At 39.8% G+C, this 14,163-nt stretch overlaps 2 protein-coding genes across 2 annotated transcripts in view; one reads left to right on the forward strand and one right to left on the reverse strand.

The window, feature by feature from the left end:
• NSUN5 (NOP2/Sun RNA methyltransferase 5) overlaps positions 1–14,163 on the reverse strand; it is a 33,237-nt gene that overhangs the window by 4,591 nt on the left and 14,483 nt on the right.
• LOC309816250 (large ribosomal subunit protein eL39-like) lies at positions 5,858–6,231 on the forward strand. The gene has a single exon (XM_082643504.1). It carries the CDS (start codon positions 5,925–5,927, stop codon positions 6,078–6,080), a length of 156 nt encoding a protein of 51 aa, XP_082499630.1. The 5' UTR covers positions 5,858–5,924; the 3' UTR covers positions 6,081–6,231.

Below are 14,163 nucleotides of genomic sequence, written 5' to 3' on the forward strand. Positions count from 1 at the left end.
AGGAAAATATTTTGCACAAATTAGACACGCACTAGCCAGTACTATTAAAACATAACCCTGGGGAGAGGGGCCTGGTTCAGGGAGGTAAATGCTGAGCTGACTCCTGATGGATGAATAAGTAACCTGAGGAGGTGAGGTGAAAACTGTATTCTCCACACTGCAAAGGAGCATTGTTCATTCACCCGACCCACGTAGAAAACAGGCCTAGAGAATAACAACTCAGAAAGCTATGAAGTAGCAGAGCTGGAATTCAAACCCAAACACAACCATTCTCTACCACCCTGGTCACTAAGCAGCATGCTAGAGGCAGATGGGGGAACATCTACAACAGATGGAGAGAAAGGGAGGGAGAAGAGGCAGCTTCCCAGAGCTGTCAAAGGACAGACCAGGAGGTAGGTGAGTGCAGGGAAGCCTGGGGTGAGGAGCAGCAACCATTGTGATAACACAGGTGCACAGAGTGCATGGCAGATGGGCCTGGAAAGGAAGCAGGGGGCACAGCACAATGGAGAGCCACGGGTTTTCAGAAGGGGAGTAAAGCATCAGATCTGGTTGCAGATCTCTCCGCAGCCAACACAAGGAGGACAAACACGACAAGAAAGTCTGGAAGTGGGGAGACCAGTTTAGGAGATTCTTCTGCCAATCACGATAGGATATGATGCTTAAACCCAGGCAGTATCCAGGAGGACAAAAGAAAGATGCCGAAGGCACAGTAGTAAATGACTAAAAGGAGAGGAGGGAAGCATCTATGATGACTCAGTTTCTGCCTTGATGAAATGGGTGCATAATGGTGATATCTGTTAGGTTAAAACAGGGAATGCATAAGATGCCAGTGTCAGGGATGCAAGGATGGTTCAACACCCACAAAGTAATCAATGCGATATACACAAATTAAAAATCACATGACCATCTCAACAGATGCAGAAAAAGCATTTGAAAAAATTCAACATCCACTCATAAAAACTCTCAACAAACTGGGTATAGAGGGAACACACCTCAACATAATAAAGGCCATATATGACAAGTCCACAGCTAAAATCATACTCAATGGTGAAAAGCTGAAAGCTCTTCCTCTAAGATCAAACACAAGGCAAGGATGCCCACTCTCGTCACTTTCATTCAACCTAGTATTGGAAGTCCTAGTCAGAGCAGTCAGGCAATAAAAATAAAAAGCATCCAAATTGGAAAGGAAGAAGTAAAACTGTCACTATATGCAGATGACATGATTTTATATAAAGAAAACCTTAAAGAATCCACCAAAAAACTAATAGAACTAATAAATTCAGTAAGGCTGCAGGATACAAATCAATATACAGGGAATTCCATGGCAGACCAGTAATTAGGACTCTGCACTTTCATTGCCAAGGGCGCGGGTTCAATCCCTGGTCAGGGAACTAAGATCCCACAAGCCGTGTGGCATGCCACCCCCCGCCAAAAAAAATCAATATACGAAAATCTATTTCTATACACTAATAATGAACTATCAGGAAAAAAATTAAGAAAACAATCCCATTTACAATTGCATCAAAAATTTAAAAATTCCTAAGAATAAATTTAACCAAGGAGGTGAAAGACCTGCACACTGAAAACTATAAGACATTAATGGAAAAAAAAACTGAAGATAGCACAAATAAATGGAAGGATATTCTGTGCTCATGAATTGGAAGAATTAATACTGTTAAAATGTCCATACTACCCAAAGAAATCTACAGATTCAACACAATCCCTATCAAAATTCCAATAGCACTTTTCACAGAAACAGAATGAACTATCCTAAAATTTGTATGGAAGCCCAAAAGACCGTGAATAGCCAAAGCAATCTTTTTTTTTTTTTAATTTTATTTATTTATTTATTTTTGGCTGTGTTCGGTCTTTGTTTCTGTGCGTGGGCTTTCTCTAGTTGCAGCGAGTGGGGGCCACTCTTCATCGCGGTGCATGGGCCTCTCACCGTCATGGCCTCTCTTGTTGTGGAGCACAGGCTCCAGATGCGCAAGCTCAGTAGTTGTTAGCCAAAGCAATCTTGAGAAAAAAGAACAAAGCCAGAGGTATGAAGCTCCCAGACTTCAGACTCTACTACAAAGCTACACTAATCAAAACAGTAAGGTACTGGCAAAAACACAGACACATAGATCAATGAAACAGAACAGAGATCCCAGAAATAAACCCACAAACTTATGGTCAATTAATCTATGACAACAGAGGTAAGAATATACAAAAGGGAAAAGACAAAATCTCTTCAATAGGTGGTGCTAGGAAAACCAGACAGCTATATGTAAAAGAATGAAATTAGAACATTTTCTCACACCATATACAAAAATAAACTCAAATCAATTAAAGACCTACATGTAAGACCAGAAACCAAAAAACTCCTAGAAGAAAACATAGGCAGAACACTCTTTGACATAAATTGTAGGGGAATTCCCTGGCAGTCCAGTGGTTAGGACTCTGTCCTTCCACTGCAGGGGTCATGGGTTCAATCCCTGGTCAGGGAACGAACAAAGATTCTACAAGCTGCATAGCCCAGCCAAAAAAACTAGCAATTTTTTTTTTAATCTGTCTCCTATGGCAAAGGAAACAAAATAAAAAATAAATAAATAGGACTAGTTAAACTTAAAAGCTTTGGTACAGCAAAGGAAGCCACTGACAAAATGAAAAGACAACCTACTGAATGACAGAAAATATTCACAAATGATATGACTGATAGGGATTAACATCCAAAAACATATAAACAGCTAAGACAACTCAACATCAAAAATACAAACAACTGGGCTTCCCTGGTGGCGCAGTGGTTGAGAGTCCGCCTGCTGATGCAGGGGACACGGATTCATGTCCCGGTCCGGGAAGATCCCACATGCCGTGGAGCGGCTGGGCCTGTGAGCCTGTGCTCTGCAACGGGAGAGGCCACAACAGTGAGAGGCCTGTGTACCGCTAAAAAAAAAACAAAAAACAAAAAAAAAACCTGATTAAAAAAATGGGGAGAAGGCATGAATAGACATTTTTCCAAAGAAGACATACAGATGGCCAACAGGCATATGAAAAGATGCTCAACATTGCTAATCAGAGACATGCAAATCAAAACCACAATGAGATATCACCTCACATCCATCAGCCATCAGAAAGGCCATCATCAAAAAGAACACAAATAACAAATGTTGGCAAGGATGTGGAGAAAAGGGAGCTCTAGTATACTGCTGGTGGGAATGTAAATTGATGCAGCCACTATGGAAAAACAGTAATGAAGGTCACTCAAAAAACTAAAAATATAACTACCATATGATCCAGCAATTCTACTCCTGGGTATATATGTGAAGAAAATGAAGTAACACTAATTTGAAAAGATACGTGCACTCCAATGTTCATAGCAGCATTATTTACAATATACAAGATACTGAAGCAACCTCAGTGCCCATCGATAGATGAATGGATAAAGAAAATGTAGCATACATACACAACAGACTATTACTGTGCCATAAAGAATGAAATTCTGCCATTTGCAAGAATGTGGAGAAACTTGGAGGGTATTATGCTTAGTGAAATAGAGAAAAACAAATTCTGTATATCACTTATATGTGGAATTTAAAAATAAATTAACAAATACAACAAAACAGAAACAGATTCACAGATATAGAGAACACCACAATGGTTACCAGTAGGGAGGGGGAAGAAGGGAGGGGCAAAATAGAGGGAGGGGATTAAGAGGTACAATACAGAGAATGTAGCCAATATTTTATAATAACTTTAAATGGAGCATAATCTATAAAAATATTGAATCACTATGTTGTATACCTGAAACTAATATAATATTATAAATCGACTACACTTCAATTTAGGAAAAAAAAACCAGTACGGTATTGGCATGAATATAGACACAGATCAACGAATCAGAATAGAGAACCCAGAAGTTAACCCACAAATATATGGTCAAGTATACAATTAAGGAGCCAAGAATATACAATGAGGAAAGGACAGTCTCCTCAATAGATGGCATTGAGAAAACTGGACAGCTGCAAATAAAAGAATGAAACTGGACCACTATCTTACACAGCACACAATAAATTAACTCAAAATGGATTAAAGACTTGAATGTATGCAGCATATTACTCAGCTATAAAAAAGAATGAAATCTTGTCATTTGCTGACAACATGGACGGACTTAGGGGTCATTATACTAAGTGAAATAAGTCAGAGAAAGAAAAATACTATATGATTTCACTTATATGTGGAATGTAGAAAAAAATGAATAAACATAACAAAACAGAAACAGAGTTACAGATACCGAGAACAGGTGATTGCCAGAAGGGAGGAGGGTGGCAGGGAGGAGAGAAATAGGTAAGGGAGATTAAGAGGTACAAGCTTCCAGTTACAAAAAATATGAGTCGGTCTTCCTTGGTGGCGCAGTGGTTAAGAATCCGCCTGCCAATGCAGGGGACACGGGTTCAAGCCCTGGTCCGGGAAGATCCCACACACCGCGGTGCAACTAAGCCTGTGTGCCACAACTACTGAGCCTGCGCTCTAGAGCCCACGAGCCACAACTACTGAGCCCACGTGCCACAACTACTGAAGCCCGTGTGCCTAGAGCCCATGCTCCACAACAAGAGAAACCACTGCAATAAGAAAGCCCGTGCACCACAACGAAGAGTAGCCCCTGCTTGCTGCAACTAGAGAAAGCCTGTGCGCAGCAGCGAAGACCCAATGCAGCCAAAAATAAATAAATTAAATTTTTTAAAAAAATGAGTCATGGGTATGAAATGTACAGTATGGGGAATATAGTCAATAACTATGTAATATCTTTGTATGGTGATGGATGGTAACTAGACTTATCAATTGTGGTGATCATTTTGAAATGTATAGAAATATCAAATCACTATGCTGTGTAACATGAATTAACAGTGTTATAGGTCAATTGTACTTCAAAAACAAACAAACCAACTCATAGAAAATGAGATCAGATTTGCGGTTACCAGAGATGAGGGGGAACTGGATGAAGGTAGTCAAAGGGTACAAACTTCCGCCATCTGTGGAATACATGAATAGACAACGAATCATCCCAAATTGAGGAGCCAGGAGTCAGTGCTGTGCCTCTGAGGTGGGAGAGCCAACTTCAGGACACTGGTCCACAAGAGACCTCCCAGCTCCACATAATATCAAACGGCGAAAATCTTCCAGAGATCTCCATCTCAACACCAGCGCCCAGCTTCACTCAACGACCAGCAAGCTACAGTGCTGGACACCCTATGCCAAACAACTAGCAAGACAGGAACACAACGCCACCCATTAGCAGAGAGGCTGCCTAAAATCACAAAAAGTCCACAGACACCCCAAAACACACCACCAGACGTGGACCTGCCCACCAGAAAGACAAGATCCAGCCTCATCCACCAGAACACAGGCACTAGTCCCCTCCACCAGGAAGCCTACACAACCCACTGAACCAACCTTAGCCACTGGGGACAGACACCAAAAACAACAGGAACTACGAACCTGCAGCCTGCAAAAAGGAGACCCCAAACACAGTAAGATAAGCAAAATGAGAAGACAGAAAAACACACAGCAGGAGAAGGAGCAAGATAAAAACCCACCAGACCTAACAAATGAAGAGGAAATAGGCAGTCTACCTGAAAAAGAATTCAGAATAATGATAGTAAAGATGATCCAAAATCTTGGAAATAGAATAGACAACATGCAAGAAACAGTTAACAAGGACCTAGAAGAACTAAAGATGAATCAAGCAATGATTAAAAATACAATAAATGAAATGAAAAATACTCTAGATGGGATCAATAGCAGAATAACTGAGACAGAAGAATGGATAAGTGACGTGGAAGATAAAATAGTGGAAATAACTACTGCAGAGCAGAAGAAGGAAAAAAGAATGAGCTCTTTTCTCTTGTCCGCCATCCTATGTGGTGCTGGATTTGCTCCTCGCCATGTCTTCTCACAAGACTTTCAGGATCAAGCGATTCCTGGCCAAGAAACAAAAGCAGAATCGCCCCATTCCTCAATGGATTCGAATGAAAACTGGTAGTAAAATCAGGTACAACTCTAAGAGAAGACATTGGAGAAGAACCAAGCTGGGTCTATAACGAGCCTCACATATGAAGTGTCACACATGATCAAAACACCAATAGTGTCTGGAACGTCTGCCTGCGTTTTATGCTCTCCTCTTTTCTTGATCTTTCCTCATCACTGCCCACTGTGTAGCTCAGTAATAAACACGTGAACCTTTTGTTGGAACTATTATTATTCTGGTTTGTGATGACGTACTGAATAAATACCCCTCCTATCAGATGTAACACAGGACTGTCCAATGATAGAAATGTTCTCTAGTTACCAGGTACTTAGAAGTATGGCTAGTAAAAGTAAGGAACTGGTTTTTTAGATTTTGTTGTTTAATAGCTCCCTGTAATCAGCAGCTCTTATACCTACTGTTATGGGAAGTGCGCATATGTGTCATCCTCATACCTGAGGGTAGCACCTTAAAATAAAAGGCTTTTGTGGGTGGGGGGCATACCATGATGCAGGCAGAGTCTTAGTTCCCTGACCAAGGATCGAACTTGTGCAGTCTTAACCAATGAACTGCCAGGGAAGTCCCATAAAAAGCATCTTCATATACTATTCTGTGGTGCCGGTCCTCAGAGTAGGAATCACATGGACCAGGGATTGGCAAGCTGGTCTGCTGACTGTTTTTCGTATGGCCTGTGAACTAAAGTTCTGCATTTTTTAATTTATGTTTTAAAATAAATTTATGTATTTATTTAAAAAAAAAAGAAAAAAGAATGAAAAGAACTGAGGACAGTCTCAGAGACCTCTGGGACAACATTAAACGCACCAACATTCGAATTATAGGGGTTCCAGAAGAAGAACAGAAAAAGAAAGGGACTGAGAAAATATTTGAAGAGATTATAGTTGAAAACTTCCCTAATATGGGAAAGGAAATAGTCAGTCAAGTCCAGGAGGCACAGAGAGTCCCATACAGGATAAATCCAAGGAGAAATACGCCAAGACACATATTAATCAAACTGTCAAAAATTAAATACAAAGAAAACATATTAAAAGCAGCAAGGGAAAAACAACAAATAACACACAAGGAAATCCCCATCAGGTTAAGAGCTGATCTTTCAGCAGAAACTCTGCAAGCCAGAAGGGAGTGGTAGGACATATTTAAAGTGATGAAGGAGAAAAACCTGCAACCAAGATTACTCTACCCAGCAAGGATCTCATTCAGATTTGATGGAGAAATTAAAACGTTTACAGACAAGCAAAAGCTGAGAGAGTTCAGCACCACCAAACCAGCTTTACAACAAATGCTAAAGGAACTTTTCTAGGCAAGAAACACAACAGAAGGAAAAGACCTACAATAACGAACCCAAAACAATTAAGAAAATGGGAATAGGAACATACATATAGATAATTACCTTAAATGTAAATGGACTAAATGCTCCCACCAAAAGACACAGATTGGCTGAATGGATACAAAAATAAGACCCATATATATGCTGTCTACAAGAGACCCACTTCAGACCTAGAGACACATACAGACTGAAAGTAAGGGGATGGAAAAAGATATTCCATGCAAATGGAAACCAAAAGAAAGCTGGAGTAGCAATTCTCATATCAGACAAAATAGACTTTAAAATAAAGACTACTAGAAGGAACAAAGAAGGACACTACATAATGATCAAGGGATCAATCCAAGAAGAAGATATAACAATTGTAAATATTTATGCACCCAACATAGGAGCACCTCAATACAGAAGGCAAATACTAACAGCCATAAAAGGGAAAATCGACAGTAACACATTCATAATAGGGGACTTTAACACCCCACTTTCACCAATGGACAGATCATCCAAAATAAAAATAAATAAGGAAACACAAGCTTTAAATGATACATTAAACAAGATGGACTTAATTGATATTTATAGGACATTCCATCCAAAAACAACAGAATACACATTTTTCTCAAGTGCTCATGGAACATTCTCCAGGATAGATCATATCTTGGGTCACAAATCAAGCCTTGGTAAATTTAAGAAAATTGAAATTGTATCAAGTATCTTTTCTGACCACAATGCTATGAGACTAGATATCAATTACAGGAAAAGATCTGTAAAAAATACAAACACATAGAGGCTAAACAATACACTACTTAATAACGAAGTGATCACTGAAGAAATCAAAGAGGAAATTAAAAAATACCTAGAAACAAATGACAATGGAGACACGACAACCCAAAACCTATGGGATGCAGCAAAAGCAGTTCTAAGAGGGAAGTTTATAGCAATACAATCCCACCTTAAGAAACAGGAAACATCTCGAATAAACAACCTAACCTTGCACCTAAAGCAATTAGAGAAAGAAGAACAAAAACACCCCAAAGTTAGCAGAAGGAAAGAAATCATAAAAATCAGATCAGAAATAAATGAAAAAGAAATGAAGGAAACGATAGCAAAGATCAATAAAACTAAAAGCTGGTTCTTTGAGAAGATAAACAAAATTGATAAACCATTAGCCAGACTCATCAAGAAAAAAAGGGAGAAGACTCAAATCAATAGAATTAGAAATGAAAAAGGAGAAGTAACAACTGACACTGCAGAAATACAAAAGATCATGAGAGATTACTACAAGCAACTCTATGCCAATAAAATGGACAACCTGGGGCTTCCCTGGTGGCGCAGTGGTTCAGAGCCCGCCTGCCGATGCAGGGGACACGGGTTCGTGCCCCGGTCCGGGAAGATCCCACATGCCGCAGAGCGGCTGGGCCCGTGAGCCATGGCCGTTGAGCCTGCGTGCCCAGAGCCTGTGCTCCGCAACGGGAGAGGCCACAACAGCGCGAGGCCCACATACCGCAAAAAAAATAATTTAAAAAAAAAAATGGACAACCTGGAAGAAATGGACAAATTCTTAGAAATGCACAACCTGCCAAGGCTGAATCAGGAAGAAATAGAAAATATGAACAGACCAATCACAAGCACTGAAATCGAAACTGTGATTAAAAATCTTCCAACAAACAAAAGCCCAGGACCAGATGGCTTCACAGGCGAATTCTATCAAACATTTAGAGAAGAGCTAACACCTATCCTTCTCAAACTCTTCCAAAATATAGCAGAGGGAGGCACACTCCCAAACTCATTCTACGAGGCCACCATCACCTTGATACCAAAACCAGACAAGGATGTCACAAAGAAAGAAAACTACAGGCCAATATCACTGATGAACATAGATGCAAAAATCCTCAACAAAATACTAGCAAACAGAATCCAACAGCACATTAAAAGGATCATACACCATAATCAAGTGGGGTTTATTCCAGGAATGCAAGGATTCTTCAATATATGCAAATCAATCAATGTGATACACCATATTAACAAATTGAAGGAGAAAAACCATATGATCATCTCAATAGATGCAGAGAAAGCTTTCGACAAAATTCAACACCCATTTATGATAAAAACCCTGCAGAGAGTAGGCATAGAGGGAACTTTCCTCAACATAATAAAGGCCATATATGACAAACCCACAGCCAGCATCATCCTCAATGGTGAAAAACTGAAACCATTTCCACTAAGATCAGGAACAAGACAAGGTTGCACACTCTCACCACTCTTATTCAACATAGTTTTGGAAGTTTTAGCCACAGCAATCAGAGAAGAAAAGGAAATAAAAGGAATCCAAATCAGAAAAGAAGAAGTAAAGCTGTCACTGTTTGCAGATGACATGGTACTATACATAGAGAACCCTAAAGATGCTACCAGAAGACTACTAGAGCTAATCAATGAATTTGGTAAAGTAGCAGGATACAAAATTAATGCACAGAAATCTCTGGCATTCCTGTACACTAATGATGAAAAATCTGAAAGTGAAATCAAGAAAACACTCCCATTTACCATTGCAACAAAAAGAATAAAATATCTAGGAATAAACCTACCTAAGGAGACAAAAGACCTGTATGCAGAAAATTATAAGACACTGATGAAAGAAATTAAAGATGATACAAATAGATGGAGAGATATGCCATGTTCTTGGATTGGAAGAATCAACATTGTGAAAATGACTCTACTACCCAAAGCAATCTACAGATTCAATGCAATCCCTATCAAACTACCACTGGCATTTTTCACAGAACTAGAACAAAAAATTTCACAATTTGTATGGAAACACAAAAGACCCCGAATAGCCAAAGCAATCTTGAGAACGAAAAATGGAGTTGGAGGAATCAGGCTCCCTGACTTCAGACTATACTACAAAGCTACAGTAATCAAGACAGTATGGTACTGGCACAAAAACAGAAAGATAGATCAATGGAACAGGATAGAAAGCCCAGAGATAAACCCACGCACATATGGTCACCTTATCTTTGATAAAGGAGGCAGGAATGTACCGTGGAGAAAGGACAGTCTCTTCAATAAGTGGTGCTGGGAAAACCGGACAGGGACATGTAAAAGTATGAGATTAGATCACTCCCTAACACCATACACAAAAATAAGCTCAAAATGGATTAAAGACCTAAATGTAAGGCCAGACACTATCAAACTCTTAGAGGAAAACATAGGCAGAACACTCTATGACATAAATCACAGCAAGATCCTTTTTGACCCACCTCCTAGAGAAATGGAAATAAAGACAAAAATAAACACATGGACCTAATGAAACTTAAAAGCTTTTGCACAGCAAAGGAAACCATAAACAAGACCAAAAGACAACCCTTAGAATGGGAGAAAATATTTGCAAATGAAGCAACTGACAAAGAATTAATCTCCAAAATTTATAAGCAGCTCATGCAGCTCAATAGCAAAAAAACAAACAACCCAATCCAAAAATGGGCAGAAGACCTAAATAGACATATCTCCACAGAAGATATACAGACTGCCAACAAACACATGAAAGGATGCTCAACATCTTTAATCATGAGAAATGCAAATCAAAACTACAATGAGGTATCATCTCACACCAGTCAGAATGGCCATCATCAAAAAATCTAGAAACAATAAATGCTGGAGAGGGTGTGGAATAAAGGGAACACTCTTGCACTGCTGGTGGGAATGTGAATTGGTACAGCCACTGTGGAGAACAGTATGGAGGTTCCTTAAAAAACTACAAATAGAACTACCATATGACCCAGCAATCCCACTACTGGGCATATACTCTGAGAAAACCATAATTCAAAAACAGTCATGTACCAAAATGTTCATAGCAGCCCTATTTACAATGGCCCAGAGATGGAAACAACCTAAGTGTCCATCATCGGATGAATGGATAAAGAAGATGTGGCACATATATACAATGGAATATTACTCAGCCATAAAAAGAAATGAAATTGAGCTATTTGTAATGAGGTGGATGGACCCAGAGTCTGTCGTACAGAGTGAAGTAAGTCAGAAAGAGAAAGACAAATACTGTATGCTGACACATATATATGGCATTTAAGAAAAAAAAATGTCATGAAGAACCTAGGGGTAAGACAGGAATAAAGACACAGACCTACTAGAGAATGGACTTGAGGATATGGGGAGGGGAAGGGTAAGCTGTGACAAAGTGAGAGAGTGGCATGGACATATATACACTACCAAACGTAAAATAGATAGCTAGTGGGAAGCAGCTGCATAGCTCAGGGAGATCAGCTCGGTGCTTTGTGACCGCCTGGAGGGGTGGGATAGAGAGGGTGGGAAGGAGACACAAGAGGGAGGGGATATGGGAACATATGTATATGTATAGCTGATTAATTTTGTTATAAACAGAAACTAACACACCATTGTTAAGCAATTATACTCCACTAAAGATGTAAAAAAATATATATATATATCACAAAAGGAAAAGAAGGCAGTGGAGTATACAGCACAGCCTGTTCGAGGAAATAGATGAAATAATAGTTTCTTAACTGTTGAATGTGAATATTAAGAAGATATTATGCTTCCATGTAGAACATTTAATTATATTCAGTGTGTTTTAACATCACTGACTGCTCCTTAGTTGATGGTGTAGGGAAGGTTTGTCATGTGGAAAAATGCCAACTTTAAAAAAAAAAGGTACAAACTTCCAGTTATACAAGACATAAAGTACTAGGAACGTAACATACACCATGATAAATATAATTAATACTGATATATGTTACATATGAAAGTTGTTAAGAGAATAAATCCTAAGAGTTCTCATCACAAGGAAGAATATATTTCTTTTCCATCTCTTTCATTCTGTATCTATGTGAGATGATGGATGTTCACTAAACTTACTGTGGTCACCATTTCATGACGTACGTAAGTGAAATCATTATGCTGTACACCTCAGACTTCTACTGTGCTGTATGTCAATTACATCTCAATAAAACTGAAAGGAAAATAAAAGACTTGTATGTAAAACCTGAAACCGTAAAAATGCCTAGAAGAAAACAGGTGTAAGCTCCTTTACATCATCCTTGGCAATGACTTTTTGGATTTGACACCAAAAGCAAAGGCAACAAAAGCACAAAAACCAAGTGACACTACATCAAAGCTTCTGCACAGCAAAGGAAACTATCAACAAAATGAAAAGGCAATCTATGGAATGGGGGAAAATATTTGCAGATCATATATCTGATAAGGGCTTAATATCCAAAATACACAGCGAACTCATACAACTCAATAGTTTATAAAAAACACCCAATTAAAAAATGGGCAACTCAATAGTTTATAAAAAACACCCAATTAAAAAATGGGCAGAGCCTCTAAAGAGACATTTTTCCAAAGAAGACATACAGATGGCCAACAGGTACACTGTATGGTTGTTAGCATAAGTGACACCATCATAAGTCAGGACAGTTTCTCCTGTCCTGCTGACTCTACTCAGGACTGTACTGTGCAGTAAATCTTCTCTGACGTCAGGGCTTTGTGGTTAATAGATAGTGTTTAATAATCATTAGGACCAGTGGCCTCTATGCTCCGTTAGTCCCCAAACAATGATGAAAACCTTCGCTGGTGTATTCCCAGCACCCATGAGACTCGTTACCGATTTATAAATCTTGACTTAGCAATGTACGCCCTGTTTCCAAGGACCTACCCGCATACCCTAGGTTAACTATAAAATTGTCCCATTGGCCCCTCTGCTGCGCAGAGTGCAGCAATGAATGCTTCCAGATTGTTGTCTGGCCAATCCCACCCTGTTAAGTTACCCTATAATAAACTGATCCATTGATTATCTCGAGCTGCCTGCCTCATTTTTTGGCCTCATGATGCCTTCTCAGTTCAGTGGGCACTTTTCATTCCCTCCATCCAACAATTGGCAAGCCAGTCAGGAAACTGAAAACGACCCAGGAATGGGTAAAGGGACAGTAAAGCCCATTGATGGTAGGGGAAATCCTAGGCTGGCCAGCCACTTCCACGTGCAGTGATTTGGCTAGGCTTAGGGAACACTTCCAGCCAGTGTGTGAGTACAGGGATGCCCCCAAAACACCAAAGGGCTTATTAGATATATCAACTGAAGTGGTGGGAAAGCAAAAAGTGGAAAAACAAAGTAAGCTATTGCACTGCATGACCTTTGTTATGCACTCTAATGATTGGCACAGAGAAAGAATTACAGCTCAACAGGGAACTAAAGAAGACTAAAGAGGCGCCGGCATTAGAAAGGGATGTCCAGATGGCATGTTCCACCACTTCAGACATATGTTAAAGACAATACAACAGGAAGAACATGTTGAAGTGATAACATGTAAGATGCCTAAAATGCAGGGCCACAGGCTGTTCCATTCAAACGTGAGGACCTTTTCACAGGAGAACTGGGACTCCAAGAGGTGGGATCCTTGGGATAACTACATGTCAGAACATGTGGACATAACTCTAGAGGAGGAAGACCTGCAGGCAAGACCTCTCATCCAAACTACAACACAGGCCACTAGGGAGCCAGGAGATAACTGAGAGGAGATCCCTAGAAGCCAAGACACAACTGTGCAGGGATATTTCTCCACTGAGTTAGAATTCACAGGCAGGTTTAAACAAAAGAGTAGGAAAGGAATTGCAGCCTGGGTGCTCCGTTTATGGGATACTGGGAGAAATGGTATTATGTTAAATGAGCCAGAAACGTCAAAAATGGCCTTGGTCACAGCACAGCCCACCCTCCAGCAACATTTGTATGCAGCTGGGTTGGGAGAAACCCAAGGGTGGCTATAGCCACCTTGATTGACTAGATACGTGCAGG

This window comes from Mesoplodon mirus (assembly GCF_964341445.2).
Source record: "Mesoplodon mirus genome assembly, chromosome: 15".
In the NCBI taxonomy this organism is placed as follows: domain Eukaryota; kingdom Metazoa; phylum Chordata; class Mammalia; order Artiodactyla; family Ziphiidae; genus Mesoplodon; species Mesoplodon mirus.

Excerpts from the sequence above, each read along its gene's own strand:
- LOC309816250 (XM_082643504.1), top strand. The coding sequence starts at position 5,925 with ATGTCTTCTCACAAGACTTTCAGGATCAAGCGATTCCTGGCCAAGAAA.